At 42.2% G+C, this 14,989-nt stretch overlaps 1 protein-coding gene and 1 long non-coding RNA gene across 3 annotated transcripts in view; both read left to right on the plus strand.

The window, feature by feature from the left end:
• The window catches only part of LOC132979843 (uncharacterized), a 700,158-nt gene that overhangs the window by 484,191 nt on the left and 200,978 nt on the right, over positions 1-14,989 (plus strand). The window lies entirely within an intron of this gene.
• The window catches only part of lsamp (limbic system associated membrane protein), a 347,849-nt gene that overhangs the window by 281,089 nt on the left and 51,771 nt on the right, over positions 1-14,989 (plus strand). For both annotated transcript variants that reach the window (XM_061045657.1, XM_061045656.1), the window contains 2 exons: positions 4,245-4,389; positions 4,692-4,779. In XM_061045657.1, the coding sequence (XP_060901640.1) occupies positions 4,245-4,389; positions 4,692-4,779 (233 nt within the window). The remainder of the gene's footprint in view (positions 1-4,244; positions 4,390-4,691; positions 4,780-14,989) is intronic.

Here is a 14,989-nt window from a genome sequence, read left to right on the forward strand (position 1 = left end):
TGACACCAAATTTGAGATTTGTTTAGGGGTTCATTTCTTCTACTAAAATATAGTCCCTTGGACTGTTTGACTGAAACTTTGTCCATTGTGATGCTAAACTCTTGAGCCTCCTTATTATCAGTATCGGTTATAATGCATAACAGATACTTGTGCACCTGGTGATGGTGAAGTCAGACAAGATGAACGGGAGATCAAGAAGCATCGAGGCACAACATTGATATCTGATATTGATATCTTTCCTGTTTTTTGTTTTGCTGTTTTATATCATGTTCGGTTTACTTTTCTCTTTACATGTCTCCTTCAATTTTGAAAAAAAAGCCAAAGTTGAATTCATCACACTCCTTCCTTGGAATAATGATACCCTTCTAGCACCGCTTGTAGCGGACAAACTGTTGAAGCACCCTTTTGCTTATGTTGTTTAGGACTGGCCTGGAATTTCAAATCAGTCGTCAGTCACTTGATTGATCAAGCACCCAAGTTTACACAAAACCATTTAAAGGCTTGTTCCCTTTTACTGCTTCATAAAACAAGCATTTGGCAGTGGCTCTGGAGGTTGAGTCGGTCAGCCATTGAGCGAAAGATCGCTGTCTCTCAAACAGTTGGCATGGTGCCACTTCCATTGTCAGTGTTACGCACCAACAGTGACCAGAAGACGAGAAAGGTGCCAAACAAGTGTACTGATACTGTCCATCCATCCATCCATCCATTATCTTTACCGCTTTTTCCTGTTTGGGGTCGCAGGGGGGCTGGAGCCGATCCCAGCTGTCATTGGGCGAAAGGCGGGGTTACACCCTGGACTGGTCGCCAGCCAATCACAGGGCTGACATATAGAGACAGACAACCAGACACACTCACATTCACACCTACGAGCAAGTCACCAGTTAACCTAACAAGCATGTCTTTGGACTGTGGGAGGAAGCCGGAGTACCCAGAGAGAACCCACACATGCACAAGCAGAACATGCAAACTCCACACAGAGAGGCTCCTGTCAGAGGGGGATTCTAACCAGTAACCTCCTCACTGTGAGTCAATAGCGCTAACCAGTTAAAGAACGGTTCCTTTTCTAATCCCCTATGCTGGATTGTATTAACTCTACTCCTTTCAGTTACCCCCTCGTCTACACATTTTCATCTCATATCCACTCAAGGAGGTCGAGACCTTTTATTTACATCTTAATTGTGTGATGAATGTATTTTCACAATTGGCTGACTAACAACTTGACACTCTCTGAACTGTGTTTTCGAGCATTCAGCTTACAACTGGCTGCCTCAGAATTGCAAAAGTAACCCTTTGATCTTCATTTGCCCTCAATAAAGCAAAAAGCAACAGCTTACCATGTTTTCTTGTATTGGACAATAGCTTCTCTTTACTCTCTAAATGGCAGTTAAAGTATCAATGACTGTGTGGTAAGAACCCCAACATATATTCATTTTTCTACTGAAAAACAACACGCTATGCATCCCACACTGTGAAATCTCGAAAGTTACGAGATCACAATCCAGGTTCAGCTGCAGCCCACTTTTTAATTGTAATGAAGTTTTTAAAAGCGACGACCAACACAAAATAATCAGTTCACATCTGCTGCTGCATTTCACATTCCTGCTTCTGTTTTTTGCATTTCCTTTCTGTTTGCTTCCCGGTAGATGACGACAGGCAATAACAGAGAGGAGGAAGCGAACTCAGAAAACTAACAACATGAAGCCGTTCAGTGAGACGGGGCGATTTATTGCCTCCCTGCAAGCGCTTAAAAAGCTGTTCAACTTGTCACTGTGTGTCTATATCTTTCACTAATATGCAACATTATCACCAGTTGTTTAATGGTCAATCGCAGCGTGAGAACCCCGACAGACTGAGAAATTAAGAGTCCCCTTTAAACAGATCTCCAACTTAACTTTGTTGTTGAGTTGAGGGGAAACGTGCTGTCTGCCAGGTTTGAACATAACACATAGAGACAAAGACTCACACAGATACAATAAACATGATTAGATACAAACACACATGAATACATCAAGCAGGACTTTTAAAACATCATTAGTGGAAAACTTGGTCTTTAACAGGATTATGTATTTCAAACAACTTAAAGGGTTAGTTCGGCATTTTGAAGTGGAGTTGCATTTTCAATAGTATGTATGTTAGCATCATGAGACGCCCCTCAGCTCAGCCCCTTTTAAGGAGAGAGTCCGGGCATGGAAGCTTATCTATAGTATTTCTGGTGTTTTTAAATGTTTCAAGCCCGATGAATTCAAAGCCTTTTATATATTTTTTAACCATCCAGAGTGCCTGGACCTTGATCGGTTTTACCAATGTTCTTAGGTCTTAAAATGTCCTCCACTTATTTTTAAGGATACCAGAAGCACTCCTGTTGTCTCTCTTTTTTAACTTAAAGGGAGAATTCTGCATTTTTGAGGTGGAGTTGAGGTACTTGTCAATAGTAAGTAGGCCACACGTGATCCACGTCGCTCAGCCGCTTTAAGAAGAGAGCGGGCGCAGTGCAGGCACAGAAACTACGCTATACAGTTTTGAAGATGGGGTCGTTTGCTCGACGAATTTAAGCTAATTTGAAGAAAAACTAAGCTAAAAACACTTCCCAGCAAATGAACGCTATTTGTAAAAAGCTCACAGTGCTTTATCTTTTCTGCAAGCAAGCCACTTGGTTTGAGCACTACTTTGGCATACAACATACATGAATTGCTATAGCTGAAGTGTAGCTTTGAGGAACTTCCCGTTTGTGTTGGCACCCCAGGAGCCACAGTGCAGTATATCAAAACTCAGTCCAATGTGATGATGCTTTATGCACATTCATACACAATTCCCTTTGACTCTAAATGTTGCGTCCTGAATCGTTTGAAGTTCAAACGTCATGACTAGATTATAGTGTTAGTCCTGATGGTTTGTACTTGTAACTTGCATGAAATACTGACTGGATAGGCCCATAATTCATGCAAAGCTTAAAGCTCATACATAATGTGAGTCATAAAGTGATCTATAGGTTGTGGATTTGATCTGTGAGGCACCATGTAGTGCTCAAGATGTTTCCATTGAGTTCACTGAATCCATTCTTTGGTAGTTTTGCGGAGGAGTTTTTTGCATGTAGTTCTTGGTGATTATGGTAAAATATATTCAATAAGTAGAGGATGCTTTTTACTGGAGTGTATAAATTAGAGACCTGCTAAACTGTGAAAGGAATGGGATAACCCTGCTCACTTCAAAGAGGGAAAACTAGAAGGTAGATGTCAGGCGAGTCAATGAATACAGTGAGTTATCTTGCTTCTGCACAAAGGGAAGGAACATCAACCGGGCTTCAAGCTGTGAGTACAAGCCTTCAACAAACCTGACATCCAGCTCCCACTGTGTAACAGGCTGAGGTGACTGCACCACCACTTTTGTGCATCACCCGAGGTCACCTGCCAAACACAGCCTCACTCCACTGCCTCGCTAATCTCCTCTCTTGTATCCAAACACACTCCAAAAGCAGCGCGGGTAACCATGGCTCGGGGAGACGCTGGAAATTTACATGTAAGGTGCATCCACTGTCGGCTTGCGTTACAGCTGATATCCATTCTCATTGATTCGGACGTTTTTCCCCACATTTACATTTATTCATTAGGCACACGCTTCAATCCTTCCTGCGCGAGATGTCTCAGCCCCGGCCGACTCGCGTAATTTTCTGGCAGCGAGCAACAACAAGTAAACAAGAGGATACCGATGTCCTCTCTCATCCAAAGGAACAGGCTCACTGTTCTTGAAGGAGATGCATTCATTAAAAAAAAAAGGAGGGCAGGCCGAGTTAAAGCAGGAGACTGAAAAGGATAGAGGAGACGTAAAGAGAGTCGATACCAAATGTGTGGGATGAAAAGAAACTTTGGCTTCAAGACCTCATGATGTCAAGAGAGTTGAAATGTCTGATTGGATTAATGATCGCTGGTTCATCTCTGCGAGTCAGCATTGAACACAACATCAATGAAAAGTGATGCAATATTCCCAGCTGGGCCAACTGTCTCAAGAAATGATTGTGTTTTTAAACCACTTACTTTAAACGTCTGAATTTAATTCAGCCCACCTTCCCTGTGGGATTGCATAATTACTGATATTAGTTTTCAATGAACAAAAGTCTACAATTCCTCCTCCTGATATGTTGAAATGAAAGATGTTGCATGCATTTTATTTCCACGCTTCACTACGGTGAAAACAAACTCCTCCATTTCTGTTTCCATCGTCTCACTTGCTCTTCTTGTGCCCCTCAGGTGTTATGTGGATGACAAAGTGTCCAAGGTGGCCTGGCTCAATCGATCCAACATCATCTTTGCCGGCCAAGACAAGTGGTCCCTGGACCCCCGAGTAGATCTTGTCACCAAAGGACAGCTGGAGTACAGCCTGCGCATACAAAAGGTAATAACGCCTGAGAGATCTACTATCAACTTTAACTTTTGTATTTTATAAAGTTTTATATTCCATACAGGTAGTTTAACTTGGAAACCACTGCCTGGTCAATTTATCCCTTATTTTGAATTCATTGTATTTATTTAGATGAAGCTTTTTGTGGTTATGGTTTTTAATAGAGCGAGACAAATGATAGAAGGTAACGATAAACAGCTCCATGTTGAGTGTACGGTATATTCAGTATCCTAAAACGACTCGACTCCAATGTTCTGTATAATTATATGATATTTTCTTTTTTCGATGATGTGTAGGTGGATGTGTATGATGAGGGCTCGTACACCTGCTCCATACAGACGAAGCAGCAGCCCAAGACCTCACAGGTTTACCTCATTGTACAAGGTAAGGAGCATGAAAACACACCTACATGTAAACATCAAACACAACACATATCCATGAGAGCTGGAGAGACATTAACTTTGCATGCTGCTCGTCAGCCATGAATAAATCCTTTTTTATATGTTTTAACATTTATAAATCAGAGAAGATGATATGCCCAGACATAGTGGTGATTGTAGAGTCTGTTGGGGCCCGAGGAAAAAATCTATTTGGGGCCTTCATCCCCAACATGTCCACCAGTGTCCCGACACTTACTCCTCTTCCTCTTTTTTCATGTTTCCTTTTTCCTCTCCTATAGACGGATAATTCCTCTTCATTTTTATTTGTTGACTTTCATTGACAAACTTTGGTTTTCACAGCAATAATGCATGCGACGCTTAGCAGGAGCAACGAGAGTGAGTGCTGTCAGATGGCGCCCCCTTAAGGAGGTATCCTACTGTCATTGCAAAATTTGCACATTTTGGGCCACTGCTTTGGTTTAATGTTGGTCATCCCGTGGGGCGCCCTATCCCGTGGGGTGCCCCCAGCAGTTGCCTTTTGACATGCAGCGCCTCTGCTCACACACACACACCCGATCTTCTTCATGTGATTATGAGTAAATAAAACTTTTTGTTGCATTAGAGCAAGAGTGCAGGCATATCTTCTTCGCTGGGCTGTTTTTGTATCGCCCTGCACCTTACTAAGTTACACATTTTTAAATTGCATTAAACTTATAAAGAGCCATCATTGTCTATTAGCACAAAAGCTGCAGAAATCAGTGTCACCACTGCCCTATTATTAAAAGTTAAAATGTGTCCCTCTGAGGTATCAACGAGGAAAATATATGAATATGTATTGTCAGGATAAAATACAGTTTATGTCACAGACGCCCGCCTACAGCAGCAGAATTTCTTGTTCAGGTTCAAATGAATCATAAGTGCACTTGAAAAGCCTTCAGCAGTAGTTTTCCATTTCAAAGGAGAGGAAGTTATTTCTTCTCAATAGAGACAGCAGTAAAGTTAAGAAGTAGAGATAATCATGAGCAGGAGGAGTGAGAGAAAGGGGGCTGCAGAATTGCACTTGAGGCGAACATTTTGTAAAGGTCTTCTTTCTTTCTCTTCAGAATTGTCTTCTAAAAGTTATCTTTTTTTTTTTTTCTTTTTTTTTTAAGAATAAAGCTCCTGAAGAATAAAGCAATGCTGAAACATGATCAGTTTACTGTTCGTGAAAGGTTTGTTGAAAGGGTATGAATAGAAGTGGAGTCATCATTTAAAGAAATGCCAGTCATGGGGCACTGTATAGCCTAGCTGTTATGCCGACATCACCATGTACAGAGGCTATAGTCCTCATCGCAGCGGCTGTGGGTTCAAATCCAGCCTCGGCCGTTTGCTGCATGTCATCCTTAACTCTCCCCTCACAACATTTTCTGTGTCCTTCAGCTGTCCTTCCTCATAAAGGCCCAAAAAATACATGAATGATTTCCCCTTTGTGACATCACAAAGGGCAGTAACCCCACCCTCAGGTGGGTGACACTCCCACAGCTAGGTGTTTGTTCTGCCCTCTGAGTCTGACTTCTCAACGTAAATTAAATAAGTTTTATACTTCTTCCTACTCCTTTTCAGGCATATCAATTGAATATATGTAATTTTCTTTTTCTTTTTTTGTAAAATAATTTGAACATTGTTTTTTTGTTTATTGTATTTTTGTGCTTTTCATTTTGTTTTGTATTTTTGATATGTTTGATTTTATTTGATATGTCTGAAATAAATGTAATCAGTCAATCAATCAATCAAACGATAGGGCATGGAGCGAGTAATCCCGAAACACCCAAACCCTTCCAGAGAGGGGCGTGGTCAGACACAGCTCATTTACATATTTAAAGCTAGAGGGGTTTAAAGGCATGATCAAATACAGGATCAGAGTAGACTTAGATCAAGAAACTTCACAGACATGTTTTGGTTACCTCTGAGACTTATTTACACTGGTTGAAGAGGAGGAGAATATGTGACCTTTAACTTTGACAGCGTAAATATTTTTTACTTCATCTTCATCTCAAAGTCTATTAAATGTTTTTGGATTGCTATGAACCTCTTGGGAACTTGAAAAAAATAGGAGCAATAAAAAAAAATTGAAAGTCTCAGTAGTGTTGTTTTTCCCAAGACGCAGTCACCTGCCAGAGCGTGTCTTTAACCTGTCAGAAATAAGATGCCTGACAGACACACAGGCAATATCTGAGTGCTAGAAAAATGGGATCTCCTATAGTTTGTTTGTTGGAATATGAGTGGGGGCGTCTTTGCATGTTGTGCTTTCTGCAGCTGTCACTTGTACATTACATCATGACATGGCGTGCTGTATGTGTACCGTCCTGAAGCCCTTCTGCAGCTCAGTATACTTCATGATAACAGATTGTGTGATCAATATCAGATTGTGTTTGTTTACTTTGCCCTTTTCATTTTAAACCTACTTACTGTGTAATCTAAAGAGAACCCCCAGATTAATACAGCAGGCTGTCAATGGAGGGATAGCACCACAATGTAATTTCACCGCGCATGATAGCCTTCTAAAGAACTCTGCGTTCAGCTATGAACTGAAGATATCATCCATTAATAGCACTTTTAAAGGTCAGTATGTGAATTGATGCGTCTCTTCTTGGATCCATAGCGTAGCGTCTCCTCTCCTGAATCCATTGTGTCCGACTATTCAGCGCTTGATCACTGGAATGCCCTGCGTCAACTTCCAGAGTTTCCGCCGGTGTCCTCGTTTATCACGGCTAATGCGACAGTTATAGCCAAACATTGATTCTGTCGCTTTCTTGTCTTGGCTATTTTGTCCTCAGCTCAGCCTCTCAAAGTCCCATTCAATTCCACTACCATTGTACCGCTCGTCCGTGGGCGTAAGCTTTTCCTTGAGGTTTCAGTTCAGCATCTCTCGTCTGAATTGCAGTGCGGTGTTGAAGGTGTGCGCGCGTATGGCGTTTACCATGAATGTGTTTCTGTGAACAAACACTGTGAAGTTTTTGATTCACTTCAAAACTGGTCGAATATGAAACACAAATGTGAGGGAAGTGCTGAACGTGGAAAATGAACAGAACTTACATAAGTTAAACTCTGCTTCCACCACTGCCTCTGCAGCTCCTCTGGTTTTATTTAATCATGTTTCTACTCTGTATGTCAGTTTAAGTCTTTCACAAAGAGAAGATAAGAAAGCGTATTTGTGTGTGGCTATACACTATACCAACACAGGCAGGAAGTGAAACCAACCCTTCAAATAAAAACCAATCAACTCTGGGGTATAATAATCCGCCCTGCCTTCATCTTTTAATGGCTATGAAAATGTTCTGAACATCAAACATTGCCCCTGGTTACACAGCCCGAGAGCGGGGTTCATATAACCATAGCTGACAATGTTCTGCTAGCAGGGACAGGGACGTAATTGGAAAACAAATGATCGGACAAAGTAAATTTGAGGTGGCGAACTCGCAGGACTCAGATGAGCGGTAGCAGACAGCAGGGTCACTGCACATTACAAGAAGAATCCACATATAATGGCAGGTTTTCAACTCAAAGCCTGTTTGATTTTTATGAAACACAGAGTTCAGCCGGTAGCGAGTTCAGGGGAATGTGTGTTTTTGAAAATGTAAGTATGAGTGTGTGTGTGCATGTGTGTGTACCTTCCTCTGCTCTTTTCTGTGAGTTTTTCTGTGTTGTTTTATGGTTCACAGTTTTGGAAAACTGTGAGAGTTTTTGATAAGTTTTCTTTTAATTAGTGAAATTTTCACAGTGCAGAGGTATTATATAATAATATACACCTCACACACTTTGAACTTGAACCAAATAACGCTACATTAAAATTGCGCCGGTGTTGCATTGATGGGATTTTTTGGGAGTTTGCAGAGAGTTCAAGTTATATATTCCAGCATTTGATCAAGCTGAAAAAGAAAGAGTAAGCTCTGTACTTGCCGTGTCTGACAGCTATCCCAGTGAGGGGGAACAGCCTGTGCTTTTATACTGATATCCACAGTAGCAAATCCTCTCTGTAGACCGTTTAAACTGCCTGGCTGTCATTAATGATACTGTTCCACTCCTAAAGGACAGATGGCACGAGTACATTTCTCCAACTCTGAATAAACATATTTGACATATATCAAAATGAAAAAAGCAGTTTCCTTGATAACTTTTGGCATACTGGATGAGCAAAGGCTTTCATGAATCCACGTGCACAGGACAGATTTAACTTAAAGGAAGAATGTGCAAGATGTTACACGTAAATAAAGCAGAAATCAAATACATCCTGTGTAAATGTGTCTCTGAGTCATGACTGCCGACAATGAGTGAGAAGCTCGAGTCTGCCAGCTGTGTTTGTGTCAGAGCCGCGTTTACATGGACGGGTGTGACGTTTGGTTTTTAGCCACAGTACATTATGTTGTTATAGTTTATCTTATCTCAGCGGCTGTGGTTCAGTGGTAGAGTCGGTCGACTCTCAACCGGAAGGTCGAGGGTTTGATCCCCAGCTCCTACAGCCACATTCGATGTGTCCTTGGGCAAGACACTTAACCCCGAATTGCTCCCACTGCTTCATCTGCAGCTTATGAATGTGTGTGAATGAGATTAGTTACTTCTGATGGACCCTTTACACAGCAGCCTCTACCATCAGTGTGTGAACGTGTAGGTGTGACCTGCGGTGTAAAAAGTGCTTTGAGTAATCAGAAGACTAGAAAAGCACTACACAAGCTCAAGTCCATTTACCATCTTATCTTATCTTTAAATTAGGGTTCAAATACCTTTAAAAACTAAGAAATCTCAATCGACCATAGCTCCACTTTGTATTTGTCTCTATTAGCTAAAGTCAGCCTGTTACACTACGCTGATATGTTGAACATGATCAACAATATAACAAATCAGCATGCTAGCATCGCTCACAGAGCCCATTATCATTTTGAGAAATGATATCAGAGGTCCTTTAATTCAATTTAACAAGGAGGTACTAAATAATGGTAATGAAATGGAGATCATGGCTTGCAAAGTAATACAATAAAAAAGAAATGGACGCATGAGTCCAAATATAGCCTCACTTAGCAAACCCAATCATTTACATACAGACATTTGTTGTAGCAGTGTTTCAGCTAACTCAGCAAATCTCAACATGCAATGCAAATGTGTTTCAAAACGCGGAGGCCTGAGTGATTCATTCACCTCACAAGGTCCTCTTATAGTGCTCATCCCACAGGAGTGGAAGTGAAGTTCATTTAGCCCTCACTGGTGTCAACAATCTGCCGCCAAAACACTGACACTAATCAGACATTTTACAGCTTGTTGAACTCTGAACTTTACGATCCAAGAGCCAATGTTCATTTGATGTAACTGTTTCACTAGTTAGAAAGATAGCCAGGGAATGATTTGGCTTTCAGTCTGCAGGATCTGAAATAACCAGCTTAAGAAGTCGAAAGTCATTCTGTCATGTGTCCAATGCTGAAGGAGCCGTAACCCCCAATTCCCACATTCTCTGTGCGCCGCGCCACGCACTACTCCACCGTTCGCTGCCGCTCTAGTCAATGATTGTGTTTCCACAGCGAGCGCCGTGGTCCGTCTCCGGAGCGTGACACCAGCAGCACTGAGCTCTGCTCTGTTTTAAATATGCTGCGAGTCTATTTTCGACAGAGTACGCTGCAGGCTCGCGTCAAGCTTGAAAGAATCTGACAACCCGGACAGGAAGTCAAACAAGGAAACGCACACAGCACCCAGTCAATTTCAAAAACAGATAAAGGGTGGCAGGGCGCGCGCCGTCCAATGGAGCCAAATTGTGACCGGAGTATCTGGGAACTGGGGGTAGCAGTTTGCTGGATGACAGACAACAGTCTGCTGCCAGTCAGTGTACAAAGAAATGGATGTCCATGTCTGTGCCTTTAGGTGTGTACGAGCACGTTGTTTGCCAAATGCAACGAGTTCCTTGAAGCCTGTCGATAGTATTGAATGATTGTTGTTCAGCAATTCCAAAAAGCATCTTTCTCCTCTGTCTTTTTGCACACATACAGCTTGACTAATGGATTGAAATCTGCATTGATTTGTTGCTTTTTAGTTAAGAACTAATCATGTGAATGATCTGTATGAAGACATTTATGTAGCCTTGGTTGTAAATTTAATCAAGGTTAACATTAGAAACTACCCAATGTCCAAAGAGGTAGAAATTTCAAGCGGTATGTAACTTGGCTTGTATGAATATGAATCTGTTTTTTACAAGCCAAGTTGCAGCTAGTGAGACATTACAGGTCAGAGTCTCTTGACGGAGCATTGCTGAAATGTGCATCATCTACCTGTGTCACTGATTTCCTCAGTGAGAGGGTAAGTGCATTCTCTGTTACAGCACATAACAAACAGAACATAAAAGCTTGTCCAGAATTATGACTGAATTTCTCGAATGAAAGACAAAAATGCCTACATTATTTGTAGCTCCTTCTCTTTCTATGTTGCATCTTGTGTTCATATAAAAGAAGCTTTACAGTCAGCACTATCAGAGCTCCGTACTTGACAGTACTTCTTGGTTTAAGAACAGCATCAGTCTGGCTAGTCAATCGGGATTAGCTCTTAAATCTACAAGTTATTACCCGTCCTTTCCTTGTGAGCAGTTTTTCCTCGGAGCCAGATATGGCATTAGTATCCATTTATGAATGTCAGAGAAACAAGAGTGACTATGAAGTGGCAGACAAAGAAGCTGTTCTCTGGCTATTTGACCCTGCTTCAGCATGTTGTGTCCATGGAGAGCTGCCACGCGTTAAGAGGCTGCAGCCTGTGTGTGAGGGGGGAACTGACTGAACAATGGGATGTGGTGTGTGGTATTTGGCTTTGGCATGAAATCAGACAAATGCAATCACAGCCATGGTGCAGAATTATGGTTCTATTAAATCTTGCTCACAGGAAACCACTTTTCCTTGATACTAATCACATTCCCCGTCAAGCCTGTAGATGGTTTCAACCTTTATTACAGATTTGGCCAGAGCTCTTATGATTATTTTAACAGTCTGAGCCCAAAACCTTATTAATGACTGTACCCCGGCTACAGGAAACAACCTTTAGCCCTACTGGGCATCAGTGGATTTCTGAGTATAAGATAGGAAACACAGTGAAATACCTCCACACTTATCTTTAGTTTCTCCCTTTCATCTTTCCTCTTCTTGTGTCACAATGCTGTGGTATTTGAGAAGCTAATCCGCAGAGCTCTCTAAAGGCAGTCATGTCACTCTAAAGAGCAAACCTGGCAAGAGTGGGGGGGGGGGCAGGTATATGTGTGTGTATTCTACTCTACAGTCTGCACAAGGAGTAGGACTGACCTTTTAACAATTATCATGGGACAATCAGAGCCTTTTCAGTGGTGCCTGTGAAGCCGGCCACTATCTACCATCCACTGCTCTCCACCTCTTCCCAGCTCAACGACCCCCTCACTCGACCAACCCCCTTATCTGTGCTGTTGCTGAGGTATTTTGTCACTTCCTCTCTCACCAACCATTGGCAGATATGGACAGGTGGAGAGATAGAAAGACTTGGAAAGGGAGAGAAATTGAAAAAAGTATGTGGTAAAAGTAGGTCTCAATGAATTCATTGTTATTTGTGTGGCCTAGCGGAATCGCAGAAGTACCAGTGAGTTATCGCAGCACTGTTCATATAAAGTGTAGACCACATGCTTTTTAGAAAGACCCAACAGTTTGATCAATCATTTAGCAACAGTTGCCAGTGCAGCATGCTTTTAAAAAGTTGAAACCTTGACCAGACCCATTGCTTGACAGCCGGCTGCCAAGCTTAGGGTTGGAAAAAGCAAGAGGCAGAAAGAAATCGATAGATTGGCGACCAATCCATGAACATATCAGCAATCATTGAGCTCAATATCGCCTCTGGTGGGAGTGATGCCTTTCCTTATTGGGGCTTCTGTTGTGATAACTCAGGAAGGATTATGGACTTTTGACCAACATGTCGTTTTCCTTGTTGCCTTTCTTTAACGTCCGACTAGCAATTTTGAGAAGCAGGATGAAGTTGGTGTTCAGAAATAACGTTGGTAGGTTGTACATAAGTGAGTGTGCCGGTCTGTTTGAAGACATTACTTGAAGCTAAACATGTGACCTCTGATAACTTCCAGGATGTTAACTAGCCTTCATCACAACTTATTCCAATGTCTAGTCCTACGCCAGCAGATTTTGAAACAAATAGAAAGAAATAGACAAATACAGACAAATAAACAGACACAAACATATAGTCAGATGGGTATTGCAGAACTCTCATTATAGGAAGTCTGTCTGCAGCACAATGATCTCACTCGTATACACATTTCTGCTTGTACCGCCTCCAGCCACAGAGTCCAGACTATGTTCTTCTTTTTTTTTTACAGGATTAGCCTTCCTCACCTGTGAGAGAAAAAAAATATGTTAAGGGAGATCAATGCAGCTTCTTCTTCAAAGGGAAAAAAAGGACGCATCAACAAAATGTCTTCCTCGCAAAGCTCCAGCAGCCTTTAGTAGCCTCTCATTGAAGGCAGAACTTCTGCTTTACAAGGGCTTTTCAGCGGCCGACTAGCACATGAAGCCATGAACACTGTTAAGTTGGTGTGTCAAAGCTTCAACTGCACACACCAACAAATGTGCCAGCTTCACTGCCATTCAAAATGATAATCCACTTTGTTCACCACATCTACTCTAGCTTAATTTTCTGTATGGTAGCCACACAGGTAGCAAATATCTAGTGTGGTTTGGAGCTTTTTGACGAGAAACAAACGGCTGCTTTAGTATTTAACTTCCTCACAAGGCTTTCTTGATGCTGTATCAGTTTGGCATCGTGGTGTTATTGTTCTTGTGTTTCTATGCAGATCGTGTGCAATATGGATCATGTGATGTTATGTGTGCTGTACGTTGGTATGCTATTCTCTGTTTACATGTGAGAGTTGTTTGTTTTTTATTTATTGACTCCACTGTGGAGGCAGTCACATGTGTTGTGCAGCACAGGAGGTCAGGTATGCATGGTATCATATTAAAAAAAAAACATTTAGTTTGCACCCTCTATGCTTACATTTGCATGCTTTAAACATCGTTCTATTTTGATCAGGGCAGCTTTAAGATCACAACCACCCAATTGTTTTGAATAAAACACTCGCAGCTCCTTACAGTCAACCTTTTAAAGTTAAACATTGTTAGTGAGGAATTGAAGTCCTGGGTTAGAGCACTTGAGAAGCCCACAGTAAAACCCTGCAGAAGCTCAGGCTTGTGTGAAGGCCAGCCATAAGCCCTGCAGTGCCTCATTATGCCTGGTGCGAGCATGACAGCAGACCAGTGACTAGACACATATCCATACACGCCAGCCCTCGAGGGACAGGATTACATGTAGTTGCCCATTACTCCATGTAGCCACCAAGCTGGATGAATCACAAGACTGTCAGACAGGCCAGAGAGAGAGAGAGAGAGAGAGAGAGAGAGAGAGACATTGGGAGAGCGCAGCCACACACATTTCCTATTGCCTTTGAACCTTCATAATGAAACTGACTTCTTGAAGTTTTAATGAAAGCAACAATTTACCATTCCCTTTTTCCTCCTTGGCTGAAAAGCTTACGTTGCCAAGACTGCATTTCTCTAAAAAAAAGAAAAAAAGAAATCTGGTCTCCCTTTAATCTTCTTTATGCTGGCCGTGAGAGGTGCTCTCATGCATTTAAATGGGGCCATCCTGTGGACACACTGAACAGCAGGGGTATTCACAGGGGGCTGCAGGTGAGCAATATTTCACAGACTAAACTAGGTGAGCCGGTGGCGATCGCTTCTGGACAGCATCTCCGAAGTCCCTGATATAGGGGGCCACTATTTCTTTCTCCATTGCCCCTGCTCCCTTTTCTCACACCCATTACTTGTACAGAACCTGCCAGTATCCGTTCCCTCCATCCTTTTTCTCCATCCCGTGTGTGACCTGGGCCTGCCTGTCAGATGGATGGACAGCCCTTTGGCACGGCGCCCCTCGCGCTTGTGAACGCCTCTGGAAGTGAGATTAAATGGCACAGGTTAAACCTGACCTCACCTGCTTTCATGGGGGGGAATATGAGGTTAGGTGTGTGCAAAGGTCGTGTCAGTGTGCCTCTGGTCGTGTCAGACATAGAATATGTCCTGTGTAGGTAAATATACGGGCTTGTGATGGCCTTTTGTGTGCTTTTTAACATTTCACCCCTCTTTGGTTTAATAGAAAGCTGCCACCTTTACTTCAAGGTCTGCGCC

The sequence above is a fragment of the Labrus mixtus genome, chromosome 9 (genome assembly GCF_963584025.1).
Source record: "Labrus mixtus chromosome 9, fLabMix1.1, whole genome shotgun sequence".
Classification (NCBI taxonomy): Eukaryota; Metazoa; Chordata; class Actinopteri; order Labriformes; family Labridae; genus Labrus; species Labrus mixtus.